Genomic DNA, 13,719 nt, shown 5'->3' with positions numbered 1-13,719 from the left:
CCTAGGCAACATGGTCAGACCCTGTCTTTATTTTTAAAAATTAAATTAAAAAAAAAAAAAAAGAATAGGGCTCTGGAGTCATACCATCCCACTTCTCTACCTGTGTAATCTTAGGAAGTTACTTCATCTTTCTATATCCCAATTTCCTCATCCAAAAAATAGGGATAAAAATAGTACCTACTTCATATGAAATACATTTATTGTGCCCAGTACACAGTAAGCACTTAATAAATGTTAGCTATTAATAATAATGAAATTTTGCTTGCTTTGGCAGCACATATATTAAAATTGGAATGACAAAGAGAACATTAGCATGGCCCCGTGCAAGGATGACACACAAATTTATGAAGCTTTCCACTTAAAATCAATTTTTTTTTTACTACAGTACCAATGATTTATGCCATTAATAAAATCAATTTTTTTTAAAAAAAGATATTATCGGCCGGGCGCAGTGGCTCACGCCTGTAATCCCAGCACTTTGGGAGGCCGAGGCAGGTGGATCATGAGGTCAAGAGATTGAGACCATCCTGGCCAACATGGTGAAACCCCGTCTCTACTAAAAGTACAAAAATTAGCTGGGCGTAATGGCGTGCACCTGTAGTCCCAGCTACTTGGGAGGCTGAGGCAGGAGAATTGCTTGAACCCTGGAGGCAGAGGTTGCAGTGAGCCGAGATCGCGCCACTGCACTCCAGCCTGGTGCCTGGCAACAGATCGAGACTCCATCTCAAAAAAAAAGATATTATTGGTCGCGTACGGTGGCTCACACCTGTAATCCCAGCACTTTGGGATGCCGATGCTGGCGGATCACCTGAGGTCAGGAATTCAAGACCAGCCTGGCCAACATGATGAAACCCCATCTCTACTAAAAATACAAAAATTAGCCAGGTGTGCTGGGAGGTACCTGTAATCCCAGCTACTTGGGAGGCTGAGGCAGGAGAATCGCTTGAACCTGGGAGATGGAGGTTGCGGTGAGCTGAGATCACGCCATTGCACTCCAGCCTGGCGGACAAGAGTGAGACTGAGTCTTAAAAAAAAAAAAAAGCAGGGGCCGGGTGTGGTGGCTCACGCCTGTAATCCAAGCACTTTGGAGGCCAAGGCGGGCAGATCACCTGAGGTCGGGAGTTCAAGACCAGCCTGACCAACACAATGAAACCCCATCTTAAAAAAAAAAAAAAAGAAAGAAAGAAAGTTAGTATAAGAAGATAATCAGCCTTAAAAAAAAAAAAAGCAGGCTGGGTGCAGTGGCTCACACCTGTAATCCCAGCACTTTGGGAGGCCGAGGTAAGCGGATCATGAGGTCAAGATATCGAGACCATCCTGGCCAACATAGTGAAACCCCATCTCTACTAAAAATACAAAAATTAGCCAGGCATGGTGGCACGTGCCTGTGGTCCCAGCTACTCAGGAGGCTGAGGCGGAAGAATCACTTGAATTTAGGAGGCGGAGGTTGCAGTGAGCCAAGATTGTGCCACTGCACTGCAGCCTGGCAAAAGAGCAAGACTCCGTCTCAAAAAAGCAAAAAAAAAATATTATCACTTGTTTAGCCATACCCAGTTCTGTCAAATCCTGACATTTTGTTATATTTACCTTGAATCATTTTATATCTTTTCTCTTGTTGATGGTCATTTAAGCTACTGATGTTTCACTATTACAATGATTCAGTTCTCTAAGTTCCATACCTAGAATGGAATTGCTAAATCATAGAGGAGCTGGGTCTTCAACTCCACTAAATATTTCCAAATTGTTCTCCAAAGAAGTTATGCCAATTTATATTCCCACCAGCAGTTAGAGTTTCTATTGTCCGACATCTTCTGTAATACTTTGAAATTGCCTGACTTCATAATTTGGTTTAAACATGATATATATTAAATTAAATCTAATATATTAATTTTGTATATAACATTGACCATTTGTATTTTTTCTTCTGTAAATTTATAGTTCCTATCTCTTATCCATTTTTGAAATCAGAGTGTGTCTTCCTGATTGATTTGAAGGAGTTATTTCCATATGCTTGTATAGACTTTGGTGGTTATTTGCATTGCAGATATTTTTGCCTCAGCTTGTGGCTTATCTTTTTTCTCCTTTTGGGCATCTTTTACTGTTCAGACATTTTCACTTTAATACAGTCTATTTTATCACTTAAAAAAATAGTTTGAGGCCAAGCACCGTGGCTTACGTCTATAATCTGAGCACTTTGGGAGGCCAAGGCGGGCAGGTCACCTGAGGTCAGGAGTTCGAGACCAGCCTGGCCAACATGGTGAAACCCTGTCTCTACTAAAACTACAAAAATTAGCTGGGCGTGGTGTAAGGTGCCTGTAATCCCAGCTACTTGGGAGGCTGAGGCAGAAGAATCGCTTGAACCCAGGAGGCATAGGTTGCAGTGAGCCGAGATTGTGCCACTGCACACCAGCCTGGGTGATAAGAGTGCAACTCCGTCTCTAAAAAAAAAAAAAGGTTTTGATTTTTCAGGTTTTATTTAAGAAATTCTTTCCTATTCCCTCCTGTATTTTAACATTTTTAAAATTTTGCTTTTCACATGGAATTTGTTTTTATGTATAATGTGGGTAGGGATCTAATTTTATTTTATTTTCCATATGTTTAACCATTTGTTGAAAGTCCATTCTTCACCCACTAATTTGTAATGTAATCTCTGTCATAAATCAAGTTTTCATATACATATGAGCTATTCTTAAAATACTTGTACATTTCATGAATATTATCTTTCACATCAGGTTTCTGAGCTCAGAAATGTAGGGATCTATAATGGAAACAATAATGTAGACCAAGAGGCCTAAGATTCCAGCAGCAATAATGAGTTGTGAGAACTTGGACACGCAATTTCACTCTGTAGGTCTCACTTTAATGTATGTAAAATGACAGAGTTCAAGACCGTGCATGGTGGCTCATGCCTATAATCCCAGTACTTTGGGAGGCCAAGGCGGGTGGATCACCTGAGGTCAGGAGTTCAAGACCATCCTGGCCAACATGGTGAAACCCCATCTCTACTAAAAATACAAAAATTAGCTGACCATGGTGGCGCATGCCTGTAACCCCAGCTACTCGGGAGGCTGAGGCAGGAGAATCCTTTGAACCTGGGAGGCGGAGACTGCAGTGACCCGAAATTGCACCACTGACTTCCAGCCTAGTGACAGAGCGAGACTCTGTCTCAAAAAAAAAAAAAAAGAAGATTAGCCAGGTGTGGTGGCAGGTACCTATAATCCCAGCTACTCGGGAGGCTGAGGCAGGAGAATCATTTGAACCCAGGAAGTGGAGGTTGCAGTGAGCCGAGATTGTGCCACTGCACTCCAGCCTGGGCAACAAGAATGAAACTCCATCTCGGAAAAAAAGAGTTCTCTTAACTTTTTTGGGTTACCAGGAGTATCTAAAATCATAGACCTTCTCAGAGAAAGATACATACTGTACACACATAATTTTGTGTATAATTTCAGGGTTCTCAGGAGTTAGGGTCCTTGTCACTCTAGAACTCTGATTCCACTTATAATTGGGGCATTAAAATATGGCTTTATCATTTTACTTTTTTTTTTTTTTTCCTGAGACAGAGTCTCGCTCTGTCACCCAGGATGGAGTGCAGTGGCGTGATCTTGGCTCATTGCAACCTCCGCCTCCTGGGTTCAAACAATTCTCTTGCCCCAGCCTTCCAAGTAGCTGGGACTGCAGGCGCTGACCACCACACCAAGCTAATTTTTTTTTTTTTTTGTATTTTGAGTAGAGACAGGGTTTTACCATGTTGGCCAGGCTGGTCTCCAACTCCTGATCTCAGGTGATCCGCCCACTTCGGCCTCCCAGAATGCTAAGATTACAGGCTTGAGCCGCCATGTCCAGCTGATTTTACTTTTTACTTAAAGGAAGATTGATTTTTAAATTGGTCTTCGCAATTGTAGACACCGTGGACATTTGGTTATTAGCTTAAGCACATATATAACAAAGTGAGGCATGTTGTTCATTAATAATAGATATCACTAAAATTTATAAATGGGCTTTGATCAGGAGACTTCCTGAAAGCATCCCAGCCAACCCTAATTGGTCTACTCTAAATGTGATAGTTTCTTATATTTTCTACAAGATTCAAACCAAACCAAAGTATTCATCCTCTGCGTGACTCACCTAACTTTAGTCAGAGGTTTGTCTGTGTACCTTCCCCACTAACCACCCTGCAGTGTTCTTACACAGTAGGCATTCAGATATGCAGGTAGCTTCTTGGGGCATGTGATCATCAAGGTCATTGATTCAGCAGCCTTGTCTCACTGCTGTGTTGTATCAGGTTTATCTTTAATGTGCTCAGTGCTGCCTTAGAGGGGATTCTGTGAGTAGTAGCAGCCACTTGATCAATAGTTCTAATCTGCTCTGAGGTAACTGTAAGTCCCAGAGAGTAATGACATTTCTTAGTAGGTCTGGACCTTTTGAGTTACAACATAGTTAAACAAAACCTGTACAATTCTAAAAGAGACCCAGCTTCCTAGGCATCCTAGCAAAATTACGTGTGTTGGCCACACTATGTACATCTGTGCAATCTCTCATGTTAACCTGTCTCTTTTATTCTATAGTGGATCTGATTGGTGGCTACAACATTGGCACTGTCAGCCATGAGAGCCACGTGGATTGGCTGGAACTTAATGAGACTGGACACAAGCTCCTCTTCAAGGACCGGAAACTTCGTGTGAGAAGAGTTACTAAGGCCTTAGGCATTGGCTGGCCCATAAAGGATGTGAGACAAGCTGCCACCAGGGACTGAGGCAGCCAGGATGGGGCATAATTTCTTTGCTGTGTCATCAGCATAGCAGAAGGCACAGAAGAATCAATATTCTCTGTACCTGATACCAAACCCATACATTATTACCTCTTTTTTTTTAGAGACAGAGTCTTACTCTGTCACCCAGGATAGAGTGCCACTGGTATGATCTCAGCTCACTGCAACCTCTGCCTCCCAGGTTCATGTGATTCTCCTGCCACAGCCTCCGCAGTAGCTGGGACTCTAGGCGCATGCCACCACACCTAGCTAATTTTTGTATTTTTAGTAGAGACAGGGTTTCAGCATGTTGGCCAGGCTGGTCTTGAACTCCTAACCTCAGGTGATCTGCCTGCCTCAGCCTCCCAAAGTGCTGAGATTACAGGCATGAGCCACCGCACCTGGCAATCCTATATTACCTCAGAGGCAATTGTATTATGGCAACAAAGTCGAGGAGAGTTTGGGAGTTGGTCTCTCTAACTATTCAGTCTGTGCCCTCATGAAACTTCCTTAACCCTGCATTCTTCCTCCTCATGCCTAGCTGACCTTCACCTAGACCTGCTGTCCAGTGCTTTTTAGCCACACTGACCTGATGGCGTAAACTGGCTGGAGGACAGCCTCTTCATCCCTCATTGATTCTCATCCCAGTATAGTAGCGCCAGTGTTCAACCTCAGGTCAAAGAGACAACCTGGTGATTTTTCATGTCAGTGAAAGCCACATCACAAATTTCTGGATCATTTAATGTTTCTAGTGGCCTGCCGTTTGTAATCCAAGCTGGTAACTCTGGCCCAGAGTTCTTCCAAGAAGGAAAGTCTGACCTTCACCTAACTTAAAATTCCTGGGATGTAGATCTCTGTTCTATGGGTCATCTCTTACTTGACCAGAGTTAGGATATACTACCTTAGCAGACAGCAGGTCAGTAAGCTTTTAAATGCAGCATGAACCTGAGTGGTGGGTTAGCTCACCACATTCTCACCATTAGGGAAATGGTCAAAAGCAAGAGACAACCCCACATTCTCTTCTAATTGTGCCATCTGCCTCTTCTTTCTTCAGTTGCATCTGTATGATATTGAGAGCTGCTCTAAGACAATGATCCTCAACTTCTGCTCCTACGTGCAGTGGGTCCCAGGAAGTGATGTGCTGGTAGCTCAGAACCGCAACAGCCTGTGTGTGTGGTACAACATTGAGGCACCTGAGAGAGTCACCATGTTCACTATTAGGGTATGTTGGACACTAGGTGCCCTCAGATGTGGTATTGAGCTGATTAATTAGAGCCACGAGGAGACTCTGAAGGCTACTTGTTTTCTGTGTCCACCACCCTTAATCTCTGTGATAGAACTGGCAAATGAAGCTTAGACTTATGGACCAGCCCCCAGGACCATCCTTTTTCAGATTCCTGACATTATATTAGACCCTTGGAATATGGGCTCATTATAGTGTCCCTGGGAATTCCCCAGGTCATAATATGGAGATCCCTATGGCTGGAAGATCCCTGATAGGAGGGGCAGTTCTAATGTCATCTCCTTCTGTACTGATTCTCTGTTATAAGCCATTCACAGTTCCTTTTTTTCTCAGGTTACAGATCAGATCTCTCCTATCTTACCACATCACACATACCCAGTAGTTGGAATATCTGGGAGGAGCCAGAGAAAACAAGAGAGGCAGGCTCCTGTGCTAGGCTGGGATGACTGGTGTCATATAGGTAGAACACTCGATGCTTGCTTTTTGTCCTTTTCCACACCTCTTTTTATCTCCTGTTTGCCTCATTTTAGACTGGTTAAGGTCTAAAATTTATTTATTTTCTTTCTTTCTCTCTTTCTCTCTCTCTCCTCCTTCTCTTTTTCTCTCTCTTCCTCCCTGTTTTTTTCTCTCTTCTTCCCTGTTTTTTTCTCTCTCTCTTCTTTTTTCTGAGACAGGGTCTCACTCTGTCTCTCAGGCTGGAGTGCAGGGGTACAACCATACTCACTGCAGTCTCAACCTCCTGGGCTCAAGCAATCCCCCTGCCTCAGCCTCCTGCATAGCTAGGACTATAGGTGCATGCCACTGTGTCCAGCTAATTTCGTCCTTTCTTTAAACATCTTTTTTTTTCACATTTTGGGTTTGAAAGTTATATCTCCCATTTCTGTAGAAGTTACCCTGAAAGGTTAACATTTACTTAAATGAACAAAGTCTAAAGTTTATCAGCATCTAATCACCCCCTCCCCTGCAAACAATGCAAGGACTTTAAAAGACTTGTCTTTTTTTTTTTTTTTTTTTGAGACAGTCTTGCTCTGTCATCCAAGCTGGAGTGCAATGGCGTGATCTCCACTCACTGCAACCTCTACCTCCCGGGCTCAAGCAATTCTCCTGCCTTAGCCTTCTGAGTAGCTGGGATTACGGGTGCCCACCCCCACACCCAGCTAATTTTTGTATTTTTAGTAGAGATGGGTTTCACCATGTTGGTCAGGCTGGTCTTGAACTCCTGACCTCAGGTGATCCCACTCAGCCTCCTAAAGTGCTAGGATTACAGGTGTGAGCCACCACGCCTGGCCAAGACTTTAACTTTCATCTCCTCCCCTTGGTCATTGTTGTCCAGTATTTTAGTTCTAATCTTATTTTGTCCCCAAAGTTAGGCATGATTATTTGATTTCATTTCATTTTATTTTATTTGAGATGGAATCTCTCTGTCACCCAGGCTGGAGTGCATTGGTGTGATCTCAGCTCACTGCAACCTCTGCCTTCCCAGTTCAAGAGATTCTCCTGCCTCAGCCTCCCAAGTAGCTGGGATTACAGGTGCCCACCACCACACCTGGCTAATTTTTGTATTTTTATTAGAGACGGGGTTTTGCATGTTGGCCAGGCTGGTCTCAAACTCCTGACCTTTGGTGATCAACCTGCCTTGACCCCCCCAAAGTGCTGGGATTACAGTCATGAGCCACCACGCCCTGCCTGGTTATTTTGTAAGAGAATTCATTTCGATTTATATCATGGTACCAGATCCTTTGTTTACCTTTTCTTCTTGCAATGCCAGTCTTCCCTCTGGAATGACTTTTCTTCTTCCTGGAGAATATTATTGAGAAGTTTTTTATTTTTGTTTTTTGTTTTTGAGACAGGGTCTCACTCTGTTGCCCAGGCTGGAGTGCAGTGGCATGATCTTGGCTCATTGCAACATCCACCTCCCAGGTTCAAGAGGTTCTCCCACCTCAGCCTCCCAAGTAGTGGGGATTACAGGCATGCGCCACCACCCCCGGCTAATTTTTGTCCTTTTAGTAGCGATGGGTTTCACCATGTTGGCCAGGCTGGTCTCAAACTCCTGACCTCAAGTGATCCACCCCCACTTAGTCTCCCAAAGTGCTGGGATTACAGACGTGAGCCACCGCGCCAGTCTTATTTAGAAGTTTCTTCAGTGAAAGATGGTAAATTCTCAGTTTTTGATTATCTGAAAATGTTTTTATTTAGGCTTTATTCTAAAAAGATGCTGGGACTCAATACCCAGTTCTAGATTGACAGTTAATTCTTCTTAATTTGTAAATATTGTCTCATTGATTGACTTCCATTGCTGTTTTGAGAAATTTAACAGCAGCTATTTCTGTACAGGTGATCTGTTTTTTTTCTTTGGTTTCTTTTGAAGTCTTTTTTAGAGCTGGGCGTAGTGGCTCATACCTGTAATTCCAGCACTTTGGGAGGCTGAGTTGAGTGGATCACTGGAAGCTAGGAGTTTGAGACCAGCCTGGCTAACATGAAGAAACCCTGTCTCTGCTAAAAATAACAAAAATTAGCCAGGCATGATGGTACGTGTCTGTAATCTCACCTACTCAGGAGGCTGAGGCATGAGAATCACTGGAACCTGGGAGGCAGAGGTTGCAATAAGCCGAAGCTATACCACTGTGCTCCAGCCTGAGTGAAAGAGTGAGACCCTGTCTCAGAAAAAAAAAAAATTCTCTTTTTTTCAGGTGTTTTGAAATTTCACTACCATGTGTCTAGATATAAAATTTTCACGTTTATCCTGCTTAGTATAGATTGTGTTCCTGTGTTTATGAATACACATATTTTCATCACTCTTAGAAGTTTCCTAGTCATTTCTTTGAACATTGTTTCTCCTGAGCCATTCTCGAGACTTTTCATCAGAACTCTAGTTAAGGAAATGTTAGATTTCTTATTTTGCATTTTTAACTTATCTTTCATAGTTTCTTTCTTCCTGCTCCATGCTCCATTCTGGATAATTTGTTTGTTTGTTTGTTTGAGACAGAATCTCACTCCGTTGCCCCATGCTGGAGTGCAGTGGCATGATCTTGGCTCACTGCAGCCTCGACCTCCTGGACTCAAGCTATCCTCCTATCTCAGCCTCCCAAGTAGCTGGGACTAGAGGCATGTGACACCATGCCCAGCTTTTTTTTTTTAATTTTCTGTAAAGACATGTTCTCACTATGTTTCCCAGGCTGGTCTCAAACTCCTGGGCTCAAGCAATCCTCCTGCCTCAGCCTCCCAAAGTGCTAGAATTATAGCCATGAGCCACTGCATCTGGCCTCTGGGTAATTTCTTTAGATCTGTTTTGATTCATTAATTTGCTTTTTATCATTGTCTAATCTACTATTTAAACATTGAGTTTTTTACTTCAAACATTAAGTTTTTCTGTTTTATTTTATTATTTCTCCAGTCTGCCTGGCCATATGGATAATTTCTTATTCCTTGCTTAATTTTTCATTTCATCTTTTAAGGTATTTAATGTTTCATAAATAATCATTTTATATTCCATAACTAGGCTTTAAGAAAAAAACAAGGTCTCACTCTGTCATCCAGGCTGTGCAGTAGCATCATCACAGCTCACTGCAGGCTCAAAATCCTGGGCTCAAGTGATCCTCTCACCTCAGCCTCCTGAGTAGATGGGGCTACAAGCACATGCGATGACACCAAGCTAATTTTTTTTTCAGTAGAGATGAGGTCTCACTATGTTGTCCAGGCTGGTCTTGAACTCCTGAGCTCAAGTGACCCTCCCATCTTGGTCTCACAAAGTGCTGGGATTACAGGTATGAGCCACTGAGCCCAGCCTTTAACTGTTATTTTTAATATCTGAAATTCTTGAAGGTGTAAAACTGTTGTTTTTAGTTATTATTTACTCTTTCCTAGTGGTTTGTTTCCTTGTATTTTTTTTTTTAATTGTGAGCTCAAGTTACTTTGAATGTATTCTTTTGGAATCGTGAGGGCCTAGATGGATATGTTCTCCTCCAGTGATGATTCGGTCTTTCTTCTGCAGGAATCAGACACATCAATGATCTGTAACCATTACTTTTGTTGCCTTTACTAAAGAGTGGGTCCCAGGTTTAATAAAGGATTCTCAAATTCAGCCTCCCCATCCTGCTGGAGGGCCTGAGGTTTATTCTCCTGACACTCCATTTGCATTCGGGACAACTGTACCTTTCCCATTTGCTCACTTTCCTGTTTTTCTTGCTCAGGATTTTGCTTATTGATCTTTTTCTTTCTGTCTTTTTTTGAGAGAGAAGGGTAGGATATGGGTAGGGAACATTCTTAGTGATTTCTTCAAGTAAGCCCAAGCAATGCATTAAAAAGTATGTTCCAGGTTCAAGTTGTATTTTAACAAGAGAACCCTTAAGAATATCTACTCTTATGGTACTGCTGGAAAAAGCAGAAGTGGATGCCACACTTGGTACCTCCGGCAATTGGTGCTGTCATAGTTAGGAGCATACTTTAACCCAAGGATATTGCTATAAATATTTTTTTATGCTTGAGAGAAACTAAAATTTTAGGAAAATCAGGGCTGCTGTGACTCTTGAACACTGGGTTGGATAGTGGTGGGTCTGTTCTACAATCGATTCAGTGGAAACTAAGCTGAAATTGGGGTGGGGTTGGGGGATGAACTTTTACAGGGTGATGTTATAGGTCTGGCACGGGGCGGGGGAAAGACCGAGGTGATGGTGATGGAAGGTGTGACTACTGTTGCCTACACACTGGATGAAGGCCTCATCGAGTTTGGAACAGCCATTGATGATGGCAGCTACACCAGGTGAGAGGCTGGCCAATAACCAGTGAGGTGGTGGGAGAGTCTGATTCTGAGAGGGGAGGACCTGGGGCGGGGTGTAAAACTGGCCAAAACTGATAAGGATCCAGTGATCCTGGGAGGAGATGAGACAAAAATGGCCCTTGCCCCTTCCCTTGCCTTATCACCAGTCTTCAGCTGTGTCTTCCTGACTCGTCCCTCATTCCTTTTGCTTTGCTTCCTTCCCTTTCCAGGGCAATGGCCTTCTTAGAGACTCTGGAAATGACCCCAGAAACAGAGGCAATGTGGAAAACTCTGAGTAAACTGGTGCTAGAGGCAAGGCAACTACACATTGCGGAGAGGTGAGGTGTAGAACAGAGGTCCAGGCAGCTAGGAGGGATGCATGAGTACTTTCCCTGTGGGCTGCTCCAACCCAGTGTTAAGGCACTGCTTCCCTTCCCACTGCCAGCAAATAACATAGAGCCTTTCTGCATTACAATATTGCAAATACTCTCCCATCCTAGATTATAAGAGTATGTATTGGCCAGGCATGGTGGTTAACGCCTATACTCCTGGCACTTTGGGAGGCCAAGGTGGGCAGATCACTTGAGGCCAGGAGTTCAAGACCAGATGGCCAAAATGGGCAAAACCTCAGCTCTACTAAAAATACAAAAATTAGCCAGGCATGGTGGTGTGCACCTGTGGTCCCAGCTATTCAGGAGGCTGAGAGGCACAGGAATTGCTTAAACCCAGGAGGCAAAGGTTGCAGTGAGCTGAGGTCATACCACTGCACTCCAGCCTGGGTGACACAGTGAAACGTTATCTCAAAAAAAAAAAAAAAAAAAAAAAAGGGGGGTGATAAAACAAGAGTATGTCTTCTATTATTTTTACTGCCTCTTCTTGTAACTAGGTTCCCCTTAACATGTTTTACTAATCATACTCTTCAACCCATGCATATGTGTATAATCCACGTTTAGTATCGGAGTATAGTTAATAGGACAGACTTGGGACTCTAGACTCCTTGAGTTCAAATCTTGGTTCCAATTACCAACTTGTATAACCTTAGAGAGGTTATTTGACCTTTCCAAACCTTGGCTTCTTTATTTTCTCTGTGTAGAATAGGGATAATAATAGTATTTACCTCATATGATGATAAAGAAGATGGTAAGGATATTGGTAGAGAAGGAGTGATGAGAGAATCTGTGCAAAGTGCTCAATAAATGTCACCTGTCGCCAGGTGGGAATCATCCTTGATCCCATTTTCCCCATACTTCCCACATGTAGATAGATGATCAGCAAGTCCTAAGGACTCTCTTCAAAACACATCCTGATGTCTCCGTCCTAGTGCAGACCACTGCCATCTCCCACCTGCAATATTGCACAGCCTCTTAATTAGTCTTACTGATACTGTTTCTTATAGCCCTACTATCTGTTCATTTCAGAGCAGCTGAGGTAATTTTTTTTTTTTTTGAGACGGAGTCTTGCTCTGTTGCCAGGCTGGAGTGCAGTGGTGCAGTCTCGGCTCACTGCAACCTCCACCTCCTGGGTTCAAGCGATTCTTCTGCCTCAGCCTCCCGAGTAGCTGGGACCACAGGCGTGTGCCACCACGCCTGGCTAATTTTTGTATTTTTAGTAGAGACGGGGTTTCACCACAGCCAGGATGATCTCGATCTCTTGACCTCGTGATCCGCCCACCTCGGCCTCCCAAAGTGCTGGGATTACAGGCGTGAGCCACCGCGCCCGGCCCGAGGTAATTTTTTTAAACATAGACTGTGTCTTATTCATGACTGGAACCTTCCAATTGCTTACTCTTTTACTTGGTATAAAAACCAAACTCCTTGTGTGGCCTTAGCCCTGAAGTTTTTTGGCCTCTGCTTCCTTCTCATGCCAGCCCCCTACTTTCCCATTAGTCTCCAACCACACTGGCATCCTTCAGGCTCTGTGAGCGTGCCAAGCTCGTACCTGCTATAGGGCCTTTACACTAGCTGTTCCCTCTCAGGAATGACTTTTCCCCATCCTGCCACGACTGGCTTTCTCTTGTATTCAGGTCTCAGCTCAAATCAGTTCGTCAGAGAGATCTTCTCCAACTACCAAATTAAGTGGTCCCTTCAGTCACTATCTGTAACAGGGGTGCCCAATCTTTTGGCTTCCCTGGGCCACATTGGAAGAAGAATTATCTTGGGCCACACATAAAATACACTAACACTGATAATAGCTTAAAAAAAAAAAATCACAAAAAAATCTCATAATATTTTAAGAAAGTTTATGAATTTGTATTGGGCCACATTCAAGGCCATCTTGGGCCATGAGTTGAACAAGCTTGATCTGTAATATTACATTATTTTATTTTATTTTTGAGAGAGTCTCACTCTGTCACCTAGGCTGGAGTGTAGTGGCACAGTCTCTCCCACTGCAACGTCTGCCTCCCAAGTTCAAGCAATTCTCCTGCCTCAGCCTCCTGAGTAGCTGAGATTACAGGTGCATGCCACCACACCTGGCTAATTTTTGTATTTTTAGTAGAGACAAGGTTTCACCATATTAGCCAGAATGGTCTCAATCTCCTGACCTTCTGATCCACCCGCCTCAGCCTCCCAAGTGCTGGGATTACAGGCGTGAGCCACCCTGCCCAGCCTACTTTATTTTATTTTTTATTATCTCCACTTTTACTAATTATTTGTCTCCACTAGAATGCACGTTCTCTGAGAGCAAGGCCCTCATCTTCCCTTTTCTCCTATGTTTCTCCAGTGACAAGCACACTGCCTGGCTCATCATAGATGCACATCAATTTGTATTTGCTGAACCAATGAATTAATGATGATTCTGTAATAATACTATATTAATATCTTTGCTTCCATGCCATAGGTGCTTTTGTGCTTTGGGCCAAGTAGCAAAAGCTCGATTCCTGCATGAGACCAATGAGATTGCAGATCAAGTATCCCGGGAATATGCAAGTATTATGTTCCTGATTCATTCCGTCTCCCAAACTGATTTCTCGTA

General features: G+C 43.3%; 1 protein-coding gene and 1 non-coding gene across 4 annotated transcripts in view; both read left to right on the top strand.

Annotated features, from left to right (window-relative positions):
• IFT172 (intraflagellar transport 172) overlaps positions 1 to 13,719 on the top strand; it is a 44,466-nt gene that overhangs the window by 12,833 nt on the left and 17,914 nt on the right. For 2 of the 3 annotated variants that reach the window (XM_064363951.1, XM_064363953.1), the window contains exons 15-20: positions 4,566 to 4,678; positions 5,802 to 5,969; positions 6,324 to 6,450; positions 10,626 to 10,749; positions 10,977 to 11,084; positions 13,585 to 13,669. In XM_064363951.1, coding sequence (XP_064220021.1) covers positions 4,566 to 4,678; positions 5,802 to 5,969; positions 6,324 to 6,450; positions 10,626 to 10,749; positions 10,977 to 11,084; positions 13,585 to 13,669 — 725 coding nt within the window. Of the gene's footprint in view, positions 1 to 4,565; positions 4,679 to 5,801; positions 5,970 to 6,323; positions 6,451 to 10,612; positions 10,750 to 10,976; positions 11,085 to 13,584; positions 13,670 to 13,719 lie in introns of all 3 variants that reach the window. The other variant, XM_064363952.1, reaches the window with a different exon arrangement.
• Positions 263 to 364, top strand: LOC135269779 (U6 spliceosomal RNA). Its single transcript, XR_010338037.1, has one exon. It is a non-coding gene; the product is annotated as a U6 spliceosomal RNA (small nuclear RNA).

This window comes from Aotus nancymaae, unplaced genomic scaffold, assembly GCF_030222135.1.
Source record: "Aotus nancymaae isolate 86718 unplaced genomic scaffold, 86718_ANA_hifiasm-v0.15.2.pri h1tg000057l, whole genome shotgun sequence".
NCBI classification, from domain to species: domain Eukaryota; kingdom Metazoa; phylum Chordata; class Mammalia; order Primates; family Aotidae; genus Aotus; species Aotus nancymaae.
This window is presented reverse-complemented; position numbering and strand designations above follow the sequence as displayed.